This window comes from Microtus oregoni, unplaced genomic scaffold (genome assembly GCF_018167655.1).
Source record: "Microtus oregoni isolate MIOR12 unplaced genomic scaffold, Mior012 000008F_ref0000371, whole genome shotgun sequence".
Taxonomy (NCBI): Eukaryota; Metazoa; Chordata; class Mammalia; order Rodentia; family Cricetidae; genus Microtus; species Microtus oregoni.
The window spans coordinates 40,624,987-40,651,805 of NW_024543067.1; the positions used below are offsets into that span (position 1 = coordinate 40,624,987).

Genomic DNA, 26,819 nt, shown 5'->3' on the forward strand with positions numbered 1-26,819 from the left:
CCAACAGAAAAGGAACTCAACGATATTTGGGGGGGTTATATTTGTCTCATAATATAGAATACTTTAAGCATTTTTAACCTTCTAGGTCTTTTGTTTACACATTATGGTTTTGAATTTTATATTTTCATGAGATGTCTGTGAGTGTGCGTGTATGTGTCACTGTGTCTGTATGCTTCTTTTGCTTTTTTCTTTGGCTCTTTCTTTCTCCTTCTCTGCTTGTTTTGTCTCATCCTGATTTGTTTGTTCTTTTTGTTTTTTCGTAGATGTTTGTTTTCTAATGAGAGAGGGAGAGAGAAAAATGCTGTAGCTTTGTGAGTAGGGAAGTAGGGAGATGCTGGAAAGAGCTGGGGGAAGGGAAAGCATGATTAAATATACTATATGGAAAAAAATCTATTTTCAATAAAAGAGGCAACTGAAGTGAAAATTTCCTATAGGAAATTCCTTACAGGAAAATGCACAGCGTAAGCCAGGCAATGGTGGTGCATGCCTTTAATCCCAGCACTTGGAAGGCAGAGGCAGGCAGATCTCTGTGAGTTTGAGACCAGCCTGGTCTACAGAGCTAGTTCCAGGGCAGGCTCCAAAGCCACAAAGAAACCCTGTCTCGAAAAAACAAAAAAAAAGTACAGCATAATGAACATTTAAATAACTATATAAGAGGAATCATGCATGGGAGTGGAGCATGCGACTCCAACTTCCTGCCATTCTTCTCTCTGAAGTAACCACGACAACTGAATTGCATCCGAATGAAAACATACTTTCTTTATTTCCCTTTGATCTTGTCAACAATTTTGGATTGTCAGTTTTCATTGTGCTTGTGGGTTACAGTTCTGCTTAACTGCTTTGCTTGGCTACTAACGTGGCTGAGCATCTTCTCCTGTCCGTTGGTCGGGAGTACTTTTTGCAGACAGAGGTGCTTTGTCATTGAGTCGTGGCTTAATTTTGACTAATTAATTTCTCTAAGAATGCACACTTACCCAGCTCTGTCTTTTTTTTCTTTTTTTTTTATTTAGAAAAGGAGAAAAAAAAACAAGTTTCCACCTCCTCCCAGCCTCCCATTTCCCTCCCCCTCCTCCCACCCTTCTCCCCCTCCCCCCACTCCTTTCCCCCTCCCTCTCCAGCCCAAAGAGCAGTCAGGGTTTTCTGCCCTGTGGTAAGACCTAGGACCTCCCCCCTCCGTCCATATCTAGGAAGGTGAACAACCAAACTGGCTAGGCTCCCACAAAGCCATCACATTACGTAGGATCAAAACCCCGTGCCATTGTCCTTTGAGTCTCATCAGCCCTCATTGTTCACCATGTTCAGAGAGTCCAGTTTTATCCCATGCTTTTTCAGTCACAGTCCAGCTGGCCTTGGTGAGCTCCCAATAGATCAGCTCCACTGTCTCAGTGGGTGGGTGCATCCCTCGTGGTCCCGACTTCTTTGCTCATGTTCTCCTTCCTTCTGCTCCTCATTGGGACCTTGGGAGCTCAGTTCGGTGCTCCAGTGTGGGTCTCTGTCTCTATCTCCATCCATCACCAGATGAAGGTTCTATGATGATATGCAAGATATTCGTCAGTATTGATCTAGGATAGGGTCATTTCAGGTTCCCTATCCTCAGCTGCCCAAGGAACTAACTGGGGACCTCGGCTTGGGCACCTGGGAGCCTCTCTAGGGTCAGGTCTCTTGTTGACCCCTTCCCCTGTGGACTTAATGTCTTCCCATCTCCAGTCCACTGACCATGGTGCTGGATAAGTCACCATAAACTTTTCGCAGAGTATTTCACGAATCGGGTTCTTCCCTGCGGGACCAAGGGGAGCAAACCAATGCTGGCCTGTCTGAGTCACAGACTAGCTCTGAGTGTAAGAAAGCAGGTAATGGGCTTGTAACTTAGATTTGTACCTGGCCGGTTACCTTATTTATATCAGTCTCATGTCCTATTCGAAAGCAAACACACATCAGTCTGTACCACAGAAAATCACCACTGTATAGGAATTCAGAAGATACCACTGCAAACCTTCACCAGCTGTGTGATGGTGGCCAGGTATCTCTCCTTTTGGGATCAGTCTCTTCTAGGACAAAATAAGAGCATAAAGGCCACTTCCCTGCCTAGTCCACAGTCATTTATGAAATCAAATGAAAAGACACATAGTTGTGTTTTATAAGTTTGTTATTGAAGCCATCTCTTTGTTTGCCTAGTCCTCTCTATTGTACCAAGGATTCTGCTACTATCACGTTTCCACCCTTACCCTGTTCACTCTTGGCAGGAGCCAAGGTGACCCCACTTGGGGAGATGAGTTCATAGAGGAAGCCCCCAGTTATATTATGAGAGAATGTGGCTTACTGACAAACAGATACATGCTTCCAAGTGAGTGGTACCTTGAGAAAACCTCAATAGAAGCATGGGTACCGTGTGCTTGCGTTTAGTGAAGTAAAGTATGCATTGCCAAATGAATGCCTAGGTGAGAATTCTAAATCAGAGCGCAATCACAACTGAAAGAAATACATAACTCTGATTTCAGAAATACAAACATGACCTGAATTAATGGACCAGCTAAACATCCCAGTTACTACTTAGTGGAAGCTGGAGCAAAGATAAGGGTCTACTGTACAGTCAGGAAAGCCCTTTCAGGGGGACATGAGCAGGGTCCTGGGGGATGCCCTTGGGATGAGGCCACACAGGGCAGGTCTGTGGGACAGAAAAGGCTGTGCTGGCTGCTGGATCATAACTGCAGAGGAGAGAGCAGCACGTGGATCTTCCCTGTTGTCAGGCAGAACTCTTCAATGAGGTGGGCTCAGGGAGGGCTCCGTGCCTCCGCTCTGGTGAGCAATAGCCAGAAACCTTGAGAGGCAGAAGAGGTGCTGAGCAATCCAGCAGCAGCTGCTGCCCTGGCTTTCGGGAGGCCAACTGGACTCTCTGACCGAGGCGTAGGTGCAGAGACAGTGAGACTCGACTCTGCCTGAGCCATGACAGCCAACCTCACAGAGGGCAGCTCACCTGCCAACCAGACCATGCCAATGCTAGATGCCTCCCCAGTAGCTTGCACTGAAATTGCTACTTTCACTGAAGTGCTGGCAGCAGAGGAGTGGGGCTCCTTCTACTCCTCCTTCAAGGTAAGAGTCTTGGCTTTAAAGGCTAGAACAGGTGGGACTTAAGAGGACTGTGGGTATCGGAGCTGCTACTAGGAATAGTCTCCTTTTCTTTCTTTTCCCTTCTTTTTCTTTTCCTTCTTTCTTTGGATTAAGGAAGGGGCAACCCCCACCCTGATGAGTTTAAATACAGCTTCCTAGTTTTCAAAGCTCAGCCCTGTGGCTTTTTAAGAAGGCAGATGTTTTTGCTATTTCTATGAAATCCTGTAACTCGTCAGTAATGAATCTCAGTGAAATATTTCCCTCTCTGTTTCCCTGGCTGAGAGCACTGTAGTTAACCCCAGAGTAGTGTGTAAAGGTCTGCTTCTAGCAAAAGTAGTACATTTTCTAAAACTAGACGTGCTTCCTCGGTGTAAACTCATTTAGCCATTAGCGTTGGTTGTTTTTTGTTTGTTTGGTTGGTTGGTTGGTTTTTCATCAGAGGTTTGGGAAACTACATCCCTCGGGGCAGTGGCCGACAACAAGAGGGAGAGAGTGGAAGGCAGGAAGGATCGCTCTGTCTTAGCTGTGTCTTCTTAGTGAACATTAGTGAGAAACAAACTGTTTGATGAGTTAATGGTGGTGATAATTGCAACAGGTTGCGTCCTAGAATAAATCAAAAGAATCTGAGTTTGACGAGCTTCACTGCCGTAATAGCAAAAGATGATAGCTCTTTCACTATGCTGATATTGCCCCTGTTTTATAAAATGATCTAGTAGACAGAAACAAGACAGGTGTCTGGAAAATGTGAGTTTGCTGCTTCGCACATGCAGACACTGGGTAGTGGGGCCATTTCACAACCCTCCTGCCTAACGTGACTCACAACGAATATACTTAGTCATCAGCCTAAGTCACTGTCCTCAGCCTGTCCTTCATGTCAAATAAAGCCCAGCCATTGCTGTGTTGCTGCTGTTATTGATAATTCTCTGGTGTTCTTGAAATGACTGGGGTTTTGCAGTTGGATATACGATTACCATGGCATCCACCCTCTCTGTTCTACAGATTCACTCCCGGTTCCCAACTTTTAGAATAATTAGGAAAAAATTTTCGTCTGGGAGCTGTCCAGAGAGTCAGTGAGCTAGCTTCTTCATCGAGGGCAGAGACCTGTAGTGAGTTACTGTTGGTTGGCTTCAGGGAACTCAGTCCCTTAGACTTGACTCAACACACACACACACACACACACACACACACACACACACACACACCAGATGCTTTGAAGCTCCGGTTCATGACCACTGACTAGAGTTTGAGCACTGCCTTTTCTGAAACCAGCCTGTTCTCAGAGTGGATATCAGCAGGCTCCGTGTGCCCAGGAAGCTTGGGCTCAGCAGGGCCACTGGCAACTTGCCTGTGATGTTTATGAAACATGACAACAAGCATACTGAAGAGACCAGCCCTCCCCAAATGAGTAATAATCAACAATAAGGCCATTGTTCTGAGGCTCAGGAAATATGCATTCTCTGTTGAAGCATCATTTGCCATCTTGAATCCCACCTGAGGGGATGTTTTGAATATATGAACAAATCCTTGTGCCCCTCCATTAGTATCAGCATCCTGTATCCCAGTGATGTCTTTGTCACTAAGCACCGGAGAATTGCAGCCTCTGTTTCATTCCTGTAGTTAAGCTTGTGGCCAGTGCACAAAGAGAAACAGAAAATTATGTCCTTTGAAACCAGGAGCCTACAGTATTCTGCTTCATTGTGAGAAATACCCACATGGACTAAAGCAGAAATTTTCAGATATACACAAATCAGGGGAGAAGCCTCGACACCCAAACCTCAGCCTTCGTGAAACTTTGTTCTGTGAAACTTTGAGCACACGCGGTTCTGCTACACTGTTCCCACAGAAGTCTGCCTGCCATCCAATCCCTTGCTAGCCTTGGTTCCTTTTATGCCACGTAATTCTAAGGCACAATGACAAAACACATGTCCTATTTACTGCTTCCTAAGCGTGTCCCCTTAATTCATATTACCTTTGCAAAAGGCAGTAAAAGAAACATAAAATAGAAAAGGTGACAGCAGTCTATGTGGTGGAAATACTGCCAAGAGCCGTCTCTGTACATGCCACTTGTCACCTTCGTGCCAAGAACCTTGCTGTGTGATTTCCATGAAGCAGCTCTTGTCATTCCCAGACTCACAGCATAAGTACTTGGCTCCTGTCTTCTCCTGGGATTATCTAAATTCTGCCTGTTCTTTACCGGTCAGCAGGGGTTACTTCTTCTAGAAAGTCCCCACCTGCTGAGCTTCCTTGGGCTCTAGGACTGCACATCATATTGCTTCAGGCAACTGTCTCAGACTTCTGGAGTGAGTGTTTGTGGGGACAGACTTGTGCTGGAGTATTTGTTGGGTCAGAATTATGCTGGAGTGTTTGTTGGGTCAGACTTTTGTTGGAGTGTTTGTTGGGTCAGACTTTTGTTAGAGTGTTTGTTGGGTCAGACTTCTGTTGGAGTGTTTGTTGGGTCAGACTTCTATTGGAGTATTTGCTGGGTCAGATTTCTGCTGGAATGTTTGTTGGGTGAGTGTATTACAGACTCTGAACTTATATTGGTTTCACATTCTCTCCCGAACCTAGCACTTTGCTAGGCACATTTGCTAAACAATTAGAGCATGAACGCAGTATGGCACTCTACTTTAATCTTCAGCATTCATTGGAATGGGCAACACGATGTTGGGTTTATCCTCGGAAGAACTGGGGGGACCTGATGAGACACCATTCATCCCACAGTTTGTCCTCACCCTGCGTGGTCTCTACCAACTATACTCACCAAGGGAAGGAACACATTCACCCAACGCCTACTACATTTCAAAGCCAATGTGTCTAAAGTCATCATTGATTCCCATGACAACCGCCCTGAGATCCTGTCAGTATGTCCGTACCAGTGTCAGGATATGTTCTGGGAAACTCCCCCATCTCATCATAGCCTTGGGACAGCATAGCATTCCTATTCTCTGACCCACAGCTCTGTTGGCAGAAGACACAATATCCCAGTGTCTGACTTTCTGGCCTTCTTTTCACAAGCTTATAACCTTTCCTTTCCTCCCATTTCTAGCCCTCCTGACCCTTGTTTAAACGTCAACTCTCACTGCCCTAAACGTGCATTGTCCTAAACGTGTCAAATTCCCACAAAACTCAGAATGGCAGTCAAGCATGAGTTTGCCTCCCACCTCCACGCATCTTGGTCCTCCTCAGGAGCTATGTGTGTGAACACACAGCTGTAGCCTGAAGGTTTTCATCCAAAGCTTTGATGTGCTTCAGTTTCCGGTTTCATCTACCCCAGATGTCACATCCAATTCACCTCCCTGTATTTGAGATGTCTTAGGATTGAGAAATTTTCTCAGCTTTGAGAACGTATCAGTTTTCAAATGCCTAACTCATTAGAATATACATAGTTCTGTCCAAAAACAAAACAAAGGCAAAACACTGAATACAAACGCCTTTTGTCCTACAGAGTTTGTTGGCATTGTTTCTGGAACTTGGTGAGTGATGAGAAATTTAATTTAAAGAAAGTGGGAAGGAGCTATGTCTGAATTAGGAAATTAGCTAAATAATAAAATAACACAAAAGAAACTCAGTCTTATTACTCATAGGTGAGGGGGGAAATGTGAACTAACAATGCTAAGTATTACCTAATACGATCTTCCGCCATCCTCCGTCAGGGAATAGCTGCAAATGCTATGCAATTAGTCCAACTGTTGTGTGCGTGTAAACCATGGCCTGAGTGTGAGAGGGGATGAGATACAGTTGTGTACTGTGTGTGCCCTCCTTTCCTGCACTACTTAATGCCCAGCTTTCTAAACGTTATCTTTCCTCCTGTTCTAACAAAAAGGAATTTTAACCCAATCTGTCCCAGTGATCTACACTGAACGCCAGGCAACAAGGATTTCACTTAAACTTCTGCATCTGCTAGCTCTGTATAGTCAGACAGCTCATTTCTAAGACCCCATCTGCTTGCCCTGTGGCAATATCTCCAGACCTTCTGTAACTCTCGCTTCGATATGTCTTTTTGTCTCCTTCTCTGACAGCCCCTTTTCACCTATTGTATACAAGTCTTGGTGGCTTCATTACCTGCCCTGGGGCCCATTGTGCGTTTTTTTAATTCTCTTCTAATTGGTTCCTCTCAGTTTGTTCACTGGGCTTCTCCAGTTGTATACTACGGCTGTCCCTAAGGGGAAGTCTTACTCAGGCAAATGTCTGTTAAAGTTCTCTCCTTTGCTGATTGCTTCTGCTATTCAGACCTAATACACCAGTGGTGCCACCCTCACTTTTGGTGGGCTCCATCATGCATGCATTCAGTCCAACTTTATCTCATGTAAGACATGGGCATTGCTAATAACTTCATAAGGATGGCATGCAATTGACTGGCTATCTATTAGTACATAAAGAGATTGTCTTCTGTTAAATGTCTCTGCGTTATTAACAAATTGGATATCAAGAAGTACCATCATATTCAGAATAAACTTAGTCTCCAAGTAAACTTAGAGAGGTTTTCAGTCTAGGAAGGATCTTCTCAGGAACTGGCTTAAGGAAATCTTCTAACTCCATGTATAGCCTCCTTTGTGTGTGGTAAAGATGGTAGTGGTTAGGGCATCTGCCCAGTTAGCGACAGGGCAAGAGGACATAAACTAGAAGGAAGTTTTGTTGACCCTCAGAGCACTCATCTTCCTGGGCCCTATTCTGGCCCCTGCTTTGGAAAAGGGGCAGTAAACCTTTGTGACTGTGCCTTCCCATTCCAGGGTGCTGAACTTTCCCCTTTCTCTATCTCTTTGCTTGCTAAATCTCCACAATCTTATAAGGAAACAGTGACCCCATCTCTGTTCCCGTTTCTCCGAGCATTTCCATCTTAAATGTATATCTGCATGACATCCAGGGAATCAGAGTCTGGTTTCTCCCAGTGCTTTTTCCCTGTGTTCTTTTCACTGTCTGGCACTTCCTCATCCAGTACTCTCTCCAAGGAGGAGAAACAATGCGATTTTTCTCTCCCCATGTGTTTTTTTCTTACATTACACCCCATCCAACACACCCTTTCTTCAGCCCCCTTTCTGTGATGGGAAAATGACTCCCTGTGTTCTCCAATACTCATAGCCAAGATTCTTTGTTCTAAATGATCAAAGACACATTGTGTGTGTGTGTGTGTGCATCTTTAAGCCTATCTATTGAAAATCATTCTATGTAATTTTTCATTTATTTTTATACAATATAGTTTGATAATGTTTAACAGCCCCCAACAACTCCAGACATCCTTCACCTTCTTACCCACCCAACATCAGGTTCCCCTTCTCTCTCATAAACAAAAACAAATTCAAAGTGAACAAACAAAAAAGAATAAAAACAACAATAACAAAATAAAACAACACCCCAAACACAAACAAAAGCATGGAGTCAGGTTTGTGTTGCCAACTATTCTTGGACACTGGGCCTGCCCTGGAGTCTGGTTGCTATACCCAGTTGTCCTGGTCAGTGTCTTATTGCTAAGAATAGAGACACCATGACTATGACAACTCTTCTAAAAGTAATAACTTAACTGGAGCTTCATCAGATGTTCAGAGGTTTAGTTCATTGTCACCATGGTGGGGACCATGGTTGTGCAGGCAGACATGGTGCTAGAGAACTAACTCAGAGTTCTACATTCCGATCCACAGACAGCAGGAAGAAAGAGACAGTGAGACTGACTTGGGCTTTTGAAACCCCAAAAGTCCACACCCAGTGTCACAATTCCTACAAAAAGGCCACATTTCCTAATCCTTTCACATAATGCCACTCCCTGGTGACCACGTATTCAAATCTCTGAGTCTATGAGGGTCATTCCCATTCCAGTCACTACACCAGTGACATTTCATTGGTTCAAATGGATTTCCCCTTTCTTGACAGTAAAAACTGCAAATAGCTTCTGGGTTAAGATGGGACTTTGAAGACACATCCTTTTACAAAAGGAAAAATAATCACTTTCCTTCAAGCTGTTGATAGTCATCTCCATGAAATATTCAGATGCTCAGTACTAGGTTGCTTCCGGTATAGTCTATGTGGGTACAATCAAGGTTATATACAAAGGGAAAGGGATACGTGGGCTGTGGTGAGAAGCATATCAATTGATGCTTCAAAGCATCACCATGTCATCCCCATCTTGGAAATAACTTCCTGTTTATGCAGTGGGTGGCAGTGCCCAGCCACAGACTCAAGGGAAGGCGAAGGTCATGTTGTTTTTCTTCAGCGAGATCTAGTTTCTCTGTGTTTCAGCCATCTCACTGCAGGGAGGGGTAACTGACTCATCACCAGGTACAGCTGGGCGCTCAAATTTTCTCCTTCATTTCATTGCTAGAGCAAAGAAGGTGAGAGTATGGGCCCTCGAGCTGACCTGCAGGAGGCTTACTTCTCATGTTCTCAGTAGCTTGCGACTGGTCTGCTCATCGCTTTAACAGATGACCCTTTGGGGGACTGTTGTGAAATTTAAGGGATAAAAGGCCTACAATTTTCAGTGTCAAGTGGCTTAGAACAGTGTATAATTTTTAGCAATTATAGTCTCAGAATAAAATTCTTTTACTATTTCCTGATATTACCTATTGATCTGTGATGTGTTGCCATTATCTGTGTGGGAAATGTTTGGAGACACAGGAGACCTTGGAGCACACTGGCAGAGCCCACAGCATACCACAGTGCTTGTCGGCAGCACCAAGTGTGTGCCCTCAGATGACGGTCACTAGTGTGTGCCCTCAGATGACGGTCACTGGTGTGTGCCCTCAGATGATGGTCACTGGTGTGTGCCCTCAGATGATGATTACTGGTGTGTGCCCTCAGGTGATGGTCATTGGTGTGGGCTCTCAGATGATGGCCACTGGTGTGTGCCCTCAGATGATGACGGTCACTGGTGTGTGCCCTCAGATGACGGTCACTGGTGTGTGCCCTCAGATGATGACAGTCACTGGTATGTGCCCACAGATGATGGTCACTGGTGTGTGCCCTCAGCTGATGATGGTCACTGGTGTGTACCCTCAGATGATGGTCACTGGTGTGTGTCCTCAGATGATGGTCACTGGTGTGTGCCCTCAGATGATGATGGTCACTGGTGTATGCCCTAATATGATGATGGTCACTGGTGTATGCCCTCATATGATGACGGTCACTGGTGTATGCCCTCAGATGATAATGGTCACTGGTATGTTCCCTCAGATGATGGCATGCATCACTCTTTTTAATCTTCATTTCAATTGTGATTAAAACATCAAACTTTTGGAATAAGATACAGATATCTAGGAAAGACGGTATTTCTTACCTTATCATTCTGTTATTACGTCAATGACCCCCCCCCCTTGGATAAGAAACTGTCTTGCTCAGAAAGTGAATGGATCTCTACTGAGGAAAGAAGTAGGAGTTTTAGTTTTCCAGGTCGCCATACAGCAAAGTTACCCAAGGTCAGAAAAAATAGTTCCAGTTCCTGTTTCCCCACTTAAGCAATGTTGACACCCACCTGAAACAGGACGGATCTCTCAGTCTTCTCAGCACTTTACAGTTTGCAAATTATTTCCTTTTACTGCATCCAACTTCCTCTCTGCTCTTAGAGATGTTGAAATAGCATTCACTTTTTCTAACCAGATGTGAAAACGAAGACTGAGAGAAGTTAAAGGCACAGACTTCCAAAGAAATGAAACATCATAAAACCCAAATGAAATAGGATTCTGAGCTGATGTGAGGACAGATTAAGAGCTGCAGAAATAGAACATGAAGCCTGGAATCTCAGTGGTTTAATATAAGGCAGGCCATTTCCCCCACATCACAGTGGCTAGCTGGTCAACCTGCAGCTATGTCTACACATAGCCTCCAGGAGAGACAGCCCTTATCCCCTGATGGTGAAAAGCTGAGATGACTCAGGATTTCACAGTGGCCCATGTAGATCAAGAATCCCTTCATGATATGAAATATGCCTCCCCCGTATCTCCATGCAGGTCCAAAGCTCCAGTTAGTCCTTCAGTAGGATATGATCCTGCAGAGGTCTTCCTGATTTTTCATGCCTCCTCCGCCACCCTCTGGGCTCCTCTTCTCACTTTCTATACTGCATGCAGCAAATGTCCCCCGATTTGTGTCTTCTGGTACCACTCTGAGCTCTGTTGATGCCTATCTCTTCTGTGAAGCCTCAAGATTCACTCAGTGTCCATCAGCATCACCATCCTCGTGCTGCAAAAGCACTCCCTATCTGTGAAAATTGATGCCTTCTCTGGACTTCACTTTGTAGTAAGCAGTAAAAAGACAAAGCATGAGCATAGCACTAAGGGGCCCAGAAGCTAAGGCAGACACCCAAGAAAGAGTATTAAAATGATTCACAACCTTTTATACTCCTAAAGCACAAGGCAGCATAAATATTTCTTAATGTAATAGAAAACTTTAAATAAATGCCACATCTAAAATTAAATTAAAGTGTAATATAGTGAAATCCAATGTTTTGGACTGTGTTTTTTCTCCTTCCCATTTTTGTAAGTACCCTTTCTTCTACTAGGTTAAGCATCAAAGATGCTCTTGGCTGAGTGTTGTGCTAGGCACTGGCAGTGCACAGGCAAATGAAACAGACGCCTAGAGCTCAGGCAGCTCTGTCCACTGGGGGAGACAGACACAGGTGATGTCCCTGTGAAAGAAGATGCAGCCAATCAGGTAAGGCAAAGCAAGGTCCTCAACAGAGTGATAAGTACAAGATCCATAAAGACTCCAGAGAAAGCCAGGGCCCCACCTAGGAAACTGGGTCTAGGTAGAGGAGAGGGAGGGGAGAACTTGGCTCTTGTGGTCTATCACACTAATAATCCAGTATTTTTTCTTCCAAACAAGAAGAAATCTTTAAGCCGGGCGGTGGTGGCGCACGCCTTTAATCCCAGCACTCGGGAGGCAGAGGCAGGCGGATCTCTGTGAGTTCGAGACCAGCCTGGTCTACAAGAGCTAGTCCCAGGACAGGCTCCAAAACCACAGAGAAACCCTGTCTCGAAAAACCAAAAAAAAAAAAAGAAAAAAAAGAAAAAAAGAAAAAAAAAGAAAAAAAAAGAAGAAATCTTTGATGTTTTATTACAAATACCTGTTAACTGTTCAAGCTATATTTTGGACAATTTAATCAAGATAGCACGGAGATTCAAGGAGAATGCTTGCAGGTATGAGAGCTACGTGCTCAGCCAGTCACTGGGAGATTAAAGAGAAAGAAGCCACAGGCATCAGGAAGGATTACAGAAACATGAGCCTTGGAGAATCAGACCGGAAAAGGCAGAGGAGGAAAATGAGGTGCAGGCTTAACAAGGAAAGCTGATTCTAAAGTTTGCATGGAAGAAAAAGAAAATTAAAACAGTGGTGACCCTAAAACACTAAAAGATGTTTACAGTCATAAAATAAACTGTAGTTTAGATTGGGGAAGAGAGCCAGAAACCAGCCCACATATGTGTTTGCATTGCATCCAGATCAAGGTGAAAAAAATACTTCAGTAGAGAACAGGGAAAAACCAAATGTGTCTGAGTAGAGACAGCCATGTTGAAAAGTGAAACTACCCATGTGTACAGTCTGTAAAACTTGTTCCAACTCCATCATATGCCCAAGTGAGAACCCTAATGCAAAATACAGGGACACATAGGGAAGAGTTTGTGGCATTGGATTAGGCAAGGGTTTCTTCCAGTCAACACCAAAAGCTCAACCACCCAGAAGAACTTTGATAAACTGGGCTTCACTGAAATCAAGGGTTTACACCATTAAAGGAGGGCAAGTGCTAAGGGATGAGAAAATATTTCCAACTTTGGAAGTCCAATAGAGTGTTTGTATCTAGGACATTGAAGAGATTATTTAAAACTTAATTAAAAGATGATCAATAGTTTAAAATAATGACAAAATATTTTAATAAAGACATCACCAAAGAAAATACAAGAAAAATACACGAAATAAACAACAAAATGCCATTGTTCACTCAAGAATGGAAGAGGAACGTCATCAAAGGAACGCACGTTAAAACACCGGCAAGACCAAGTACCAGAAAGGAGATGGAGTGTGCTGGTGGAATAATAAAAGTGAAGATATTTTTTTGAAAAATTGGCATGTTCTTTATATAAAGTTAATCATGCATTTACTATATAAGATAAAACCCTCTTCCTAGCAATTTTCCAAGGAAATTAGAACGTATTCATTCCTGTTACTGGCTTCATTTGTTTGCAAAAAACTATGGAGATAAAAACAAACAAACATTCTTAAAATGGGAAATGAATAAACCAACTGTGTAAAGCCCATGATGAAAATTACTCAGCAATGAAAAATGAATCAGCTTTCCTCGGTACACAGCATCATAAGTGATCCTCTGTTCACTGTTAGATGGGTCCAGTCAAAAGTGCTAATAATAATAATTGATAGCCGGGCGGTGGTGGCACACGCCTTTAATCCCAGCACTTGGGAGGCAGAGGCAGGCGGATCTCTGTGAGTTCGAGGCTAGCCTGGTCTACAAGAGCTAGTTCCAGGACAGGAACCAAAAGCTACGGAGAAACCCTGTCTCGAAAAATCCAAAAAAAAAAAAAAGAAAAAAATAATAATTGATAATGATTTCATTTAGTTTTTATTTCTATTTGTTCTTTAAATATTTTAATTTTTCATACAATATATTCAACTCCTCCAACTCCTCTTATATCCCACCCAATTTTATGTTATTTAAAAAAGCAATGAACAAAAATCTCAGCAATAAAACAGAAACTAAAATCAAAACAAACAGACAAGGCAGACAAAGATGTCAAAACAAAGAAAAACAAAATAGAAAAAAAAACTCCATTAAATTTCATGGACTTTGTTTTGTATTGACCTGGAATATGGGCTCTGCCCTGGAGTATGGCTCATACCCTGAGTGGCACTCCATTTGAAAAAACTGATTTTCCCTTCACCAGTGGGTACCAATTACAGAAAGCTTCTTGGTTAGGGGTGGAAGCCCATGTCTACTTCCCACTGTGAGTGTTGGGACCCCACTTCACTTGAATCTCTGTGAGTTCTCTGTGTGCTTCTACTGTCTCTGTGTATTCGCAGGAGCTTCAGTCTTGTATCTGGAAGACACTGTTCTTTGGCCTCCTATGTCATCTTTGGCTCTCACAGTCTTTCTGTCTTCTCTTCTGTGTAGACCCCTGAGCCTTGAAGGGAGGAGTTTTGATAAAAGCATCCCATTTAGGGCTGAGCGCTCCAAAGTCTCTCACTTTCTGCGCATCATCCAGTTTGGGGCCCTTGTTGATTCCCATCTACTACAAGAAGTTCCGCTGATGTGTGTTGAGGGAGGTACTGATATGGAAATTACATACAACAAGTTTTCAACAGCAGAAACCAAATGATTATCATGATTAGGGGTAGGGATTGGGGAGAGAAGTGTGCCTTGAAAAAGCACGGGGAAATCTCCCTGGATGACAGAATTGTTGTATATTTTGATTGCAGAGTTTATACACATATCAAAACTCATAGAGCTGTAGATTAAGAGGGTGGATTTGCCCTTGCATATATTAGATCTTAATGCAAATTTTATATAGATTATTATTGCATGTATTTTTCACAAACCATGCTTCATTTAAAGTCACAAATTCTGAGGGAAAGTAAAAGGACTTGGAAGGATACATTAGCACAGAGCCAATACTAGAGGGAGCTAGGCAGCAGGTATGGTCCAAGGTAACTGCCACAGGGCCACTGGGCATTGCTCAAACCTGTCTCCTTCGTACTCTTTGAACAAGGACACTTTTAACTGTGTTCCCTGTGGCTCACTGGTTTTCTTCTCCTCAATACATATGTGATATTGCATATTGTGTGTGTCCTGTGTCACCTCTCAGGTTCTGGAAATGATGTTCCACAAAGACAGGATTGTCACTTGTCTCTATGTTCCCCATTTGAACAGCTATGCCTGAGAGTCTTACAGGGTAAGTGAGTCCTCTCGTGGCCTTCCCTGAGCTACAGGTCACTTGACAGAGTCCCGGGAGAGTTCTGAGGTTCTCCCAGGGTCCTCTTCACCACGCTTTATTTGGAGACTTTAGTATACACATTTTCTCAGAATCTTCACAATCCAATCTGCAGTGAGGGTGAAAAATGACATTGGTTCTGTGCATATGTGGGGTAGGTGAGTAGGGGGGGCAGATGCAGGACCTGAGCCTGGAGAAGGAACCTGGAGGAACAAGTTTCTGGAAGCACCTGTTAGGATGGCCCCGGAGTCTGCTTTAACTTGCTCCTTGCCATTCCTGTTGAAGCTCGCCTGAATTTTCTCCACTATTAACAATTTCTTGCTGTGGGAAAGTCTCTGAAGTATCAAATACAGGTTTTTCTTTATCTGAGAAAATAGAGAGCACTGGAATTTTACTTCCCTGTTTTTTTACCTTGAGCTCAGATACAACGTGTGAAGCTGTGCCAGCCATTCTGCGACCAAAAGAGGAAAAGCAAAGACATTTCGGAGATGGGGGCAGTGGGAACCTGCCTTCAGGTTTCTAGTTATATGGAAAAATCCAAAGCATTTTCGTTTGAGTGATTCTATTTAAATAGACATTATTTCCTTTTAAGTTAAAAGCTTTATTGGTATAATTACCAAATGAAATGGAGATGTTGTATTGTGAACCTGAGGCCCTTCAAGTGGGGTATAGAGCCAAGGGGCCACATCAGGAGGGTCTCGTTTTGGGAATACAGAAGCTGGTTATGTCCAGTTCCTGTTCCTGTATCTAAACTACAAAGATCCAGCATAGTTCGCATGATTCTGAGTAACATGAAAAAGACTCTTCCCCCTGGGGGAAAGGGCTTTACATTTTCTTTAGATGATCCTCATTCCAGATGTTAAGAATGCCATTTGCTTAAATAGCTTTGGGGGAGAAGTGAGCATAACATTGACTTGCTTTTCCATCATAGCTCTCTGAGATTTTTAAAAAGCTTTTCAAAAGTACAAGCTGAAATCAACCAAAAAAATGTAGCTTTCTGGCTTCTGGGGACAACCAATCTCTTGCTTCTAGGGACAGTCAGTCTCTCGCTGTGCACTCTTGAGGACTTCAGTGCTGTTCGGCCAGGCTTAACAACCCTGACACAATGTCCTGCCCTAGAGAAGGCCTACACATGATAGTACTCCTGGGCCTGGCATTGTTTTCAGAGGAGAAGAAAGAGACCATCACGGAAGAGTCATGAGCACTAGTCTCTGAGATATTCTCAGCAAGCCCAGAGCAGATGGCTGGTGGGGAAGGGAGTGGTGTTTCCTCAAGCAGAGGCTTCTTGGAGCCCATATATCTGTGTACTTAGCTCACCTGCCTTTTGCATCTATCCATCTCAGTACTCACAGATTGACAGGCTCTCTGCCCTCCCAGCTTCTCCACACATCCGTCTTGGGGCTCTCCTTTTCAGGTTCTGTGACCTCTCCGACATTTCATCCACCAACACTGCTTATTTGACCACCACGAAAGCAAACAGACTCATGGGACTCCTTCCCTCTTCAATTCTGCTTTTGGAAATTCAGAAACTTCCCCTTAAGGGAGGAATAAGTAGCAGGGGAGGATTAAGAATTGAGTGGACCCTTCATGGACTCCCAGGAAGTCAGGAAAGGCCTCCTCCTTTCCCCCTCAAGCCACTCTTTTGACAGTGTCCCCTGGTGACCTTGCCACTCTACTCATGGCTTTCTGCTTGGATAGTCCCTGCCACCACCTTTACTTTAATCTCCATTTCACTGGGTGTGTTGGTGAATACCTACAATCCTAGCATTTGGGAAAGGAGGATTGGAAATTCAACGTCATCCTCAACTAGCAAGTTATTTAGAAGTTTCTAAGAGAAGCTAGAACTCTTCTGTTAAGCTGGTGCTTGAGCCACCCAACCTTCTGAAACACATGAAAGTCTCCAGTAGGAGAGGGAATTCCAGTCACATACAGGTATTGAACCAATTTGTTTGCTCAAGAATATTGTTCACCTAATAAACTATAAGCTACAAATTATAGGCTAATAAATAATTGAAAGGAATATTATGTGTGCTCAAGTGCAGCTTCCCTCTAATCATCTGCTATTGCGGACTCTAAACTCTGATAAGGCAAGCAATCCATACAGAAGAAGATGCTCTTTGGCCAAGAATAAATTTGATTCCCTTTCCAACACATTTAGCATCTTTTGAGGAGTTTTTTGATTAAATTGAATAAACATTCAAAGGAAATTCAATAACATAGAAACTATTAGCCCATAATAAAACTTAAAAATAATTTCGAGAATGCTAATTCTGTCAAGCATTTTATCCCTTTCATTGATTATTTGATTTGTTCCTCCATTGATTGTGTTTAAGTTAGATTAGACTTAGTTAACATGCAAGTCCGAACTGTCATGTCCTAATGTCTGTTTTCTATGTCAGCCCCACACTGTAACATGGTGATAAGACCTCTGGTTATTGCAGTCTGTCAAGGCCCTAGTAACAGTTTTGCCACCCAACACAGACTTCTAGAATTCTACCTCAGGAGAGGTAATGGAGAGGAGGGGAAAGAAATGAGAAAGGCTAAAGAAGAGGAGGTTAGAGGGAGAGAGAAATTGGTTTATAGTAGCAAAAGAATTCAAACATTATTAAAATAAATATACATGCCATTATTCTAGGAAGCTCCCTGCCCTCGGGCTCCTTTCAAACTTCTCCCTAGCTCAGGGGGCTCAGTATACTGGAATGTTGGTGGACCACACACAACAGAGGGGCCTATGGGACAGGGGACACCCAGGAAAAGGGGAAAACTCCATAAGGAAATCTCAGAGACTGAGCATGGTTAACAAGAGACAGGGATTCCCCACCAGTGACCGGTGAACATCAATCCACACTTAGCAGTACAGAGTCAGTGAACCAACCCTGTGGTCGATAATGAATAACAGTTTGTCCTGAAAAGGAAATATTGGGCACATGTGAACTTAATAATACAAATTTGCCAAAAATAGAGAAAGGAAAGAATATCTGGTCAATAAATAGAGGAGTTTGGGCAGGCACATGATGAATTTACACCCAAGGAATGTCTAAGAAAAAGTAACATTTTGGTGCTGTGGTTTTACAGAATCGATAGAATAAATATTGGGTAGAAGCAAAGACTGTTCAAGCCTATACATTTGTTAAAGGAAATAAAAAAACAGAAAATAAATATTAAAAGTACATGTGGAACCTTTGATTCACAGTATATATAATAGTTATGTGACACATAGAACGTGGTGAAGGTCTTAATAAATAAAGTTCTTGTGAGAGAAGACAGAAAATCCTGAGCAAATATATTGCACACAAAGTTTAAAAAATATAGGAAAAATGTTACTTGTAGCCAAAGCAATAAAAATTCAGTAATAAACATGAAAAAAATAAGTTGACAAGAGTAAGAAAACTGATATGTAGCTAATAGCCAGTGCTGCCAGCATCCTCTTACTGCGTCTCCTATAACACAGGTGTCTTGTGATGACAAAGTCTGTCAAATCAGGTGTTAGTCAGGGTTCTCTAAAGGAAAAGAAGAGAGAGAATCTCACACACACACACACACACACACACACACACACCTACCAGACATAGACAAACACACGCACATACAGATTATATATATATATATATATATATATATATATATATATATATATATATGTTATTAGATTGGCTTTTTAGGATTAGTCCAGTAGTCTAACATAGCTAATTCACACTGGAGAGACCAAGGATATAGTAGTTATTTGGTGCTGGAGTCCTGTGAAGTCCTAGAGAGTTGCTGGATTAAGATTTAACATCAGCAGCAGCAATAGAATAAATGAACTTGCCAGTGAGAGTAAGGACAAGCAGGCAAAATACAAGGTTTCTTCTGTGAATGTCCTTTGATCTGGGCCACCAATAGAAGGTGCCGTCCATATTTAGAGTGGTCTTCTTGTTTCGAATGATCTGATCAAGAGAATTCCTCACAGTAGTGCCCAGCAGCTGTGTTTTAGCTGATTCCAGATGCAGTTAAATTGACAGCTGAGATTAGACATAGACAGAGTGTTCAGATTACAGACCCCATGACCACACAGAAACAGGTTTGGGTGTTCTCAGAGCCTCCTTACAAACACTGAGTGGTAGGAGATGGATGTTATCTTAAAATGATGAAGCCATGATTACGGTAGGGGCAAGGTTATGTAGGAGGATGCAGGAATAGCATCCAGAGTCACAGAGAAGCTCAGCTGTATGAACGCTGTGCTGGGTAGCTCCTGGTGTGCAGGAATTAAGCAGGAGTAAATGAACCACGCTAGTTTCCCCACTTTGTTTCCTCCCCCAACTTGTTATATTATCACCCTTTTAGTTCTCCATATTCTAATTCCAAATTGAGTTCTTGGTAGTCATTACGTATAAGACCTATGGAGTACCTATTCCTTTCACTATGTGTTTTCACAAAACAAGCTGCTTTTCCAACATTCTGCCACCTTCCCTCATCATCGTTTGATTCTGAGCCTTCTGAATGAGCTGGAAACACCAGAGTTTGAGGTGGGATGTCCTGTCCACGAGAATTCCTCAGACACTACTTCCAAACCAGAAAACAAGTTCCTACGATCCCGGCTTTATCAATTGCATGCCTCAGTAGGAAGAAGGCTATCTTTTCACTTTGGTTTTACAGTAACTACAGTTGGCCCTCCATATCTGTGGATTCTGCATCCACATTCAAACCCCTAAAAATTAATAACAAAAATGTCTGTACTGAACACATATGGGCCTGTTTTCTTGTCATTATTCCCCCAAGAAATACACTGTAACAATCACTTATACAGAATTTGCCTTGATCTACCTAGGTAACCTAGGGATGAGTTAAGGTACACAGGAGGATGGGCAAGGGTTATGGGATAAGATTACACCAGGTTTGAGCACAGGTGGATTGTGGCATGCAGATGGCTAAAACCAATTCCATGTGGGATATGGAGGGCAGAGTGGTTTGACTTCTTCTAGATTGTAGAGATTTGGATCTGATTTATCCAAATGTTAGTTTTTTATTATCTCAAGAGCCTAGAGCTTAAATAGCAATTTAAATGTTAATCCCAGTTATTGGTACATAGCAGACACTTCGTTTGTTTCTTCAGCAAATATTAATTACTCCATAGACTCAACGCACAATAGGTTTTCAGATGATTTCTAACAGCTGTGACTTGATGCATTGTGGGAATTCGAATGAAACTTCAGAATTTAATTATTTCAAAGCTCCCAATCCACCTCATTTGTGGTTAATAAGGACATCCTCTTGTGTGCCAAGAAAGAGTCACAAGGGCCCCTGTTGAGGTGCATTGGAACATTGGTACTTCTGTTGTGGAATCTAGAGTTTCCTGGCAACCAGGACACTGAATTTCATAGTAATGTGAGCATAGCTCCTTGCTCCAAGTCCTTATTGACATGAGAATGATAAGGAAATGAGAAATTAACACAACCACTAAAGCCTGGTCTATGGCTCCCAGCACTGCTGATTAAATACCTTAGCCCAGTTGACTAATTGTTCCTGCACAACTAGAAATGCCCATGCAGCCAGTGTGAACATCTCCGAGAGGCTAAACTAAGAAATACACTTTAAGCGGTTATCTGGAGTCTATCAAATAGCATGTGTTTAATTCTGCCACCCATGAAGATGGTCATGCTACTGAAGAAGATCCAGATGTATGGCCTTTCCTCCAAGAATCAATTCTCCTCACCCATGACAAGACCATTCCAGACCATACCCCATCCCGAGACTTGGTTTTCAGGGTTCATCTCTGGTCTTCGTTATCAGTCTTTCTCAGCTCAGTGCCCACCACTCAGGGGACTGGACAGCCAAGGTCACGCCTCCCAATGTGCACTTTCCCAGCCCGTCTTCACTCCTGTCTGTGAATTCTTTGCTTGACTCTTTTTCCAGGTTTCATGAGTGTATGTTTTTAGAATGCGGGTCTGACCAACCATGACCACCTCTTAGCTGCTGGGATGCTACAATGGCTGGGATGCTATAACAGCTCATTCCTAGATGCTTCCCTGAGAACACTGGTTTACAATCTCTTCCCGCACCATCTGATTACAAGCTCTTCGGTTTGGACTTCCATATAACCCCCCCCCCCCCCCTGCAAGCTGTAAGCTTACAGAATCATGTCCACAGTTACACCATTTCTGAGATAGCTTCCATTTCCATTCTATGCATCATTTCTATACAGCCTGTATCTGCTAAGACTACCCTCAAGGTGAATACTTCCCTGGTCCAATTCTCAAAAGTTCATAGGATGACTCTTAGTCCACAGCTACTCTAGATAGCCTGATCCACAGCCCTGTCATACTGTGGAGGCCCAGCCAGTCCCCCATTCTTCATGCAGAAGGTCTTTTGCCAACTTGCTTTGCTAGTCCCCAGACAGGTTCAGATATCTCAGAGGTGTTCTCTCCATCCTTGTTCTGCATATCTGTGAAAGAATTATGAAAAGCTTTCAATAGAACAGCACTTGAATTAAGTACCCATTTATGCATAGTTTTATTGTATTCTTCTCACACTGTGTGAGTATGAAGATGATCTAGCTAATGCAAAACAGAAACCCTCCTCTAGCTCTAGGTGAAACAGCTGGAAAGGTGAATACAGAAAATCAGCTGGGATGACAATGTTCCAATTGTAATTGCAAAGATATCCCAGCTGGATTGCTGAAGGGATGTCAGTTATCCAAAACAAGCACACAAAAAGACGGGTTTTTCAAAACTGTATCATCAGAAGATGGCTTTAAGGAAGAACGAAGGTGGCCCTCTGAGCATTCCTACCTCTGGGCTTCCATGTCAGCCACGTGGCTACTGACGACTTAGCAGAGCTTTTAAAGCTATACAGGATGAGAGAGGATAGGGCAAAGTCCTGAGTTAGATACCTAACTGTTCACTATCTATCCAGAAGTCCCCAGAGCTTAGCAGAATGGCAAACTATTCATGTCTAACTAACTGTCTTCAGGGATGGAAGCTTTGCAGTCTCTCTCACTGAAATGGCCATTTGGCATAAGGTCATTTCTGTGCTAATGGAATTAAGAATTCATGTTTCTGCTTTTGTTATTTCCAGCCAACCTAAGCAAACCATCGGGTTTTACTTGGGGCTCAGTACTTAGGTGATACGAGCAGTAAGAGTCAGACAGGTCTCTGTGGCGGGAAAGTCTTTGCTGCTGGCTCAGAACTGAGGCTTTATAAATTTACCATTGAACCTTTCTCTGCAGTTTTATTTCCTGACTTGGAAAGTAACAGATATTTTCCTCCTTCCTTTGTTTGAAATATCAGTCTGCAGCTTCATACAAATAACAGCATCCACAAAAGAAGCCATGAAAATATGAGGGTATCTCAGCGCTCTAACCCTCACTCCGAGCAGATGATGGAGCTGAACCCCTCTGTCACATATTTGATTACTGTCATGTGGAAACCACACATTGCTCCAGCATCCAAACTGTGTAATCAGCATTGTCCTAAAGCTTATTCCAAGCCAGCTCCCTTGCCAAGCTTTGGATGAGATTTGGATCCAAACGTAAATGAAGATTGGTTTCAATGTGAAGGCATAAAGTGAACCCGAAAAGGCAATGTCATCGCTTTATGTCAGTCTCTACTCAATTTGCAATAGACATCCAGCATGTCGGCAGGCATAGCCTGAATGTTTCCATGATCAAAGCTGAATCAGGATCCAGGCTGCAGCATTTATAAGCCAAGGAATCCACTTGTTTCAACTGCTTTTCCTTATTTGTAAGACTGAATACAGAGATGCCACAGTGACCAAGTTCTGATGGGTGAGTCACCAACATGGAAGGCTTCCCCAGGGATGCTTAGAGCCTGGCATCAGATAACAGAGAACACGTAGCTACGTACCATATTTGACAAGGCAAAGAAGTCGTGTACCTTACAACTGGCAAATAGATATACCTTAACAACAAAAGTTTTATGCTTTCTATGTTTTCTGTGAGAAAGAGGATTCCAACTGCATCTGGATAAATTATGACTTCCGTTCCAGACAATCCTGACACATAGAGTCAAGTAGAGCGATTAAATGTTTTAGATTTCCCGAGATACTTTCAATTGCAAATGAGCCTCTCTGGATTTGTTATCTACTATCTAATTATTTAACATGTTTATTAACGCTCTTTTGGGGCCACTGTCTTGAGTTCCTATTGTTAGGACCATGACCAAAGAGCAATTTGGAGAGAAAAGGGTTGAATTACCTTACACTTCCAGGTAACGGTCCATCAGTGAGGGAAGCCAGGGCAGGAACTCAAGAAGGGCAGAGACCTGGAGACAAGAACTGATTGGTTGACCATGGAGGAGTGCTTCTTGTTGTCTTGATTGCCTTGATTTGCTCATCCTGCCTAGGACTACCAGGACCTAGGTTTATCATCCCAGAAGTGGTACAGTCCATGAGCTAGGCCCTCATACATCAAGCACCAATCAAGAAACTGTCCTCCAGTCAATCTGGTAGGGGAAATCTCCAAGTTGAGGCTTCCTGTTACCAAATTACTCTAGCTTCTATCAGATTGACTTTAAATCAGCCAGAACAGCCATGCAGACGCCAGGATCACCCAGGAGGTTCTGACTCAGCATCTTATTCACAAGCATCCTTTTGAAGCAATTCTACTCCACACCATCCACAAATGCACTGTGTGTCAGTCCTGTGTCAGCTCTGGCTGATATGACGTTCATCATGGGATCTTCTGATTCACTCCTTCACAGCTGAGCTGCAGTATACTGAGGTTCCCAACTAGGTCACTGACATTGTCACATCAACCAATAGTTTCGAGTTTCAAGGCCAATTGTCTGTAAGTCAGCAATCATGGCACCGAGAGCACTCTGGCTGTAGGCATTGAAAATTCTAAATTCAGGCCGCAGGTGGACCTTCGTAGGAAACAGTAACTTGTTCCATCCAGGAACTCATATGGGGGTAGAGAACTGACTTCTTTGGTTGTCCTCTTTCCTCTGCATGCACATCATGAAATGGACTAGTGTGTGCATGCACACGTGTGCTCATACACACACACACAGATGCACAAATGCACGTGTGTGTGCGTGCACACGTGTGCTCATACACACACAGATGCACAAATGCACGTGTGTGTGCGTGCACACGTGTGCTCATATACACACACAGATGCACAAATAGGTAATGTGTAAATCAATATAAGGATATTTAAAAAGAAATATTTTAAATATTTAAAACGAAAAAATGACAAATTCAATTATCGTTTCAACCCAGTTGTTAGTCATCTGGCTGGAATTTTGCTTCATCTGACCACTAGGGGGCATTTGGTCCTCAACTATATCCTGTGAAGGTCAAGAAAGGTCTTGGACACCATCTGGATGGAGTGAAGGTAGGATCACTGCTAAACTCAGATGACAGGACAATAGACTGGTACAATTGACAGAAGGAACTGGGAGAATGTGAGCACCACGTTCAAAGGTAGTGACTTGTCTTATGACCCTGCATCCAGCACTAAGCTAAATCTCTCCACCATCACAATCTCAGCCAAACACTAACTTCGTCTCAGATGGATTTTATTTTTACCATTATTCTGGAAAAAAGAAAACCAAAGTCAGAGAGTTTCTTGCCTACCATATGTCTCACCTGTGAACGGACCAAAGCCTTTGGATTCAGTCAGGTTCTGCTGTTCCATTTACCTGTGTGTGAGGTGTTACTCCAGTGACCCTCTTTCCTCAAGTCCGGACACCCTAGCTCTCCAAACCTTCATGCTACGTGTGTGTGTGTGTGTGTGTGTGTGTGTGTGTGTGTGTGTGTGTGTGTGAACAGCATGAAAAATTAGCCAGCAGCTCAGTGTTTTCCTGTTTGTATTTGATGAGGTAGGATTAAACGTGAGTGCTACACCTGCCTCATGTTTTATTATCCTTTGTAGCATCAATGCTTTAGGTTATTTAATCTGCTTCACAGTGGATAATTAATAGGTGTTGCATAAATAAATACATACACAAATAATAAATAAATGCCAACTCTTAGGAAGAGCCCAGGAATCTACAGTACTGGACTTCCTCCATCCGGGAGTTTCCTTAAGACCACATCTAAAGTCTCAGACATGGAGAGCCTGTGTGGACTGTTTGTACAGGATCTGCCCATTGAACCCAGAAGAAAAGAAACCTTAATCTGCTTCCAGAGCTCTTTACACCTGCAAATCCCATCTCCAACTCTAAAGCAAGTCCAGTGCTAGGCCACACTGACTTCCCAGCACTCCTGAAGGAAGTTTGCTTTTCACTGGCATGGCAAACTGGTCATTGATTATACTATACCTTCACTCACTGCGTGCTCACAGTGGAGCAGATCTGAGCCCCACGCCTATTTGAAGCTGGGATTCCTGAATCTGGAATATACTGCTAGTATATACAGCAAGCTGACCACCACTGTAGTCCCAGTAGACAGAAAATTAACTTCAATAATTTGTTTTTGGTGCCACCACTGTACTTGCTCGCCCACCGTGTAAAGAGGGGACCATTCTTCTACCCGTAATGTCACTGCTGACTTTTCTGCAGCTGAGATCTGACTGAATCACCACAGGTGGGGCTTTATGTGAGGGAAGGAAATCATGAAAGAGATTTAATCTGGAATGATAATATTGACTTTCAGTACTAGAAACTGAGTTCTCCTGCTCAGTTCTTCTCTTCTTTACTTGTCTGTAAAATACTATCAAAGTAAATATAACTGAAAAACATTCTGTATCAAAACTAGAAAATAGGAAGCCAGGGTGGAAGGCACAGATTTGGAAAGTTCAAGACCCATCTGAGTCCATCCTGGGCAACTCAATAATTTTCTGCCTCAAAAATTAAAAGGAAAAATGAGGGCACTAAATGCTTACTGGCATCATCAAGGCCTTAAATTCACTCCAAACAAATGAAAATAAAGAAGAGGAGGAGAAGATGAAATTAACACCTTCCCTGATGGAGAGGAAACATCACAAGCAATATAACTCCCTTTCTTCTTCACCCGAGGTTGGAAGAGATCAACAGAGACCAAAGAACTTCTAGGCAGGGGTAAAAATAAATCATTCTTCTGGCGCTCCAGACAATCTGAGAAAAAAATGCTGGGCATGTACAGAATCAAATAATTTTCAAGAAAGGAAATTGCTCGAGGTATCAAAACGCTTCACTCTATAAAACTGACTTCCTGAAAGAAATGAAAAAGTCTTAGAAATTCATCTACATCCTCAGCAGACTTAAGTGGACACCGCATTAAAAAGAGGGCATGAATGAGTGCAGGGAAATACTGTCTTAACATGGAAATACTATTACTTCAGAAATACAGAGTGAAAAGATAGCTTGATGGGTAAAATAGAAGAGCACTCGACAAATTCCCATAAAATTTACAGTAGAGGAAGGAAAGCTAAATAGAATAGACGCAAGAAGAGGAGAGAGACAGAACATCTAAGAGGTCCACACAGTCACCTAGCCATGGCAGAGGTGAGAGGAGACAGGGGCAAGAAACCACCATAGAAGTCATTTTACCTGACTCTTAAAGTCGAACATTTTAATATAAAAGATGTTAAGAAGACTCACAGTGAAAGAAGACCCAACCTAATAAATTTGTGTCTAAGTCTCAGAAACACTGAAGGAAAGAACAAAAGATCAAACATCTAAGTAGAAAAATGAGTTGCTGCAAAGACAAAGAAAGCACCAGAAGCAAGGCTGCTCTGCACTTCCACGGTTGCAATGCATGTCTGCAAGCTATAAACAGAACACACTGCCATTCCCCAGCAGCAGATGCTATGCAGGTACAGAATTCCATCTACCGCAGAGGGTTCAGATCCTGCCCCAAATTTTCTAAGTAAAA

General features: G+C 42.9%; 1 protein-coding gene across 2 annotated transcripts in view; it reads left to right on the forward strand.

The window, feature by feature from the left end:
* Positions 1-2,943: 2,943 nt before the first annotated feature.
* Positions 2,944-26,819, forward strand: part of Npsr1 (neuropeptide S receptor 1) — a 180,766-nt gene continuing 156,890 nt past the window's right edge. For both annotated transcript variants that reach the window (XM_041657614.1, XM_041657615.1), the window contains exon 1: positions 2,944-3,090. In XM_041657614.1, coding sequence (XP_041513548.1) covers positions 2,944-3,090 — 147 coding nt within the window. The remainder of the gene's footprint in view (positions 3,091-26,819) is intronic.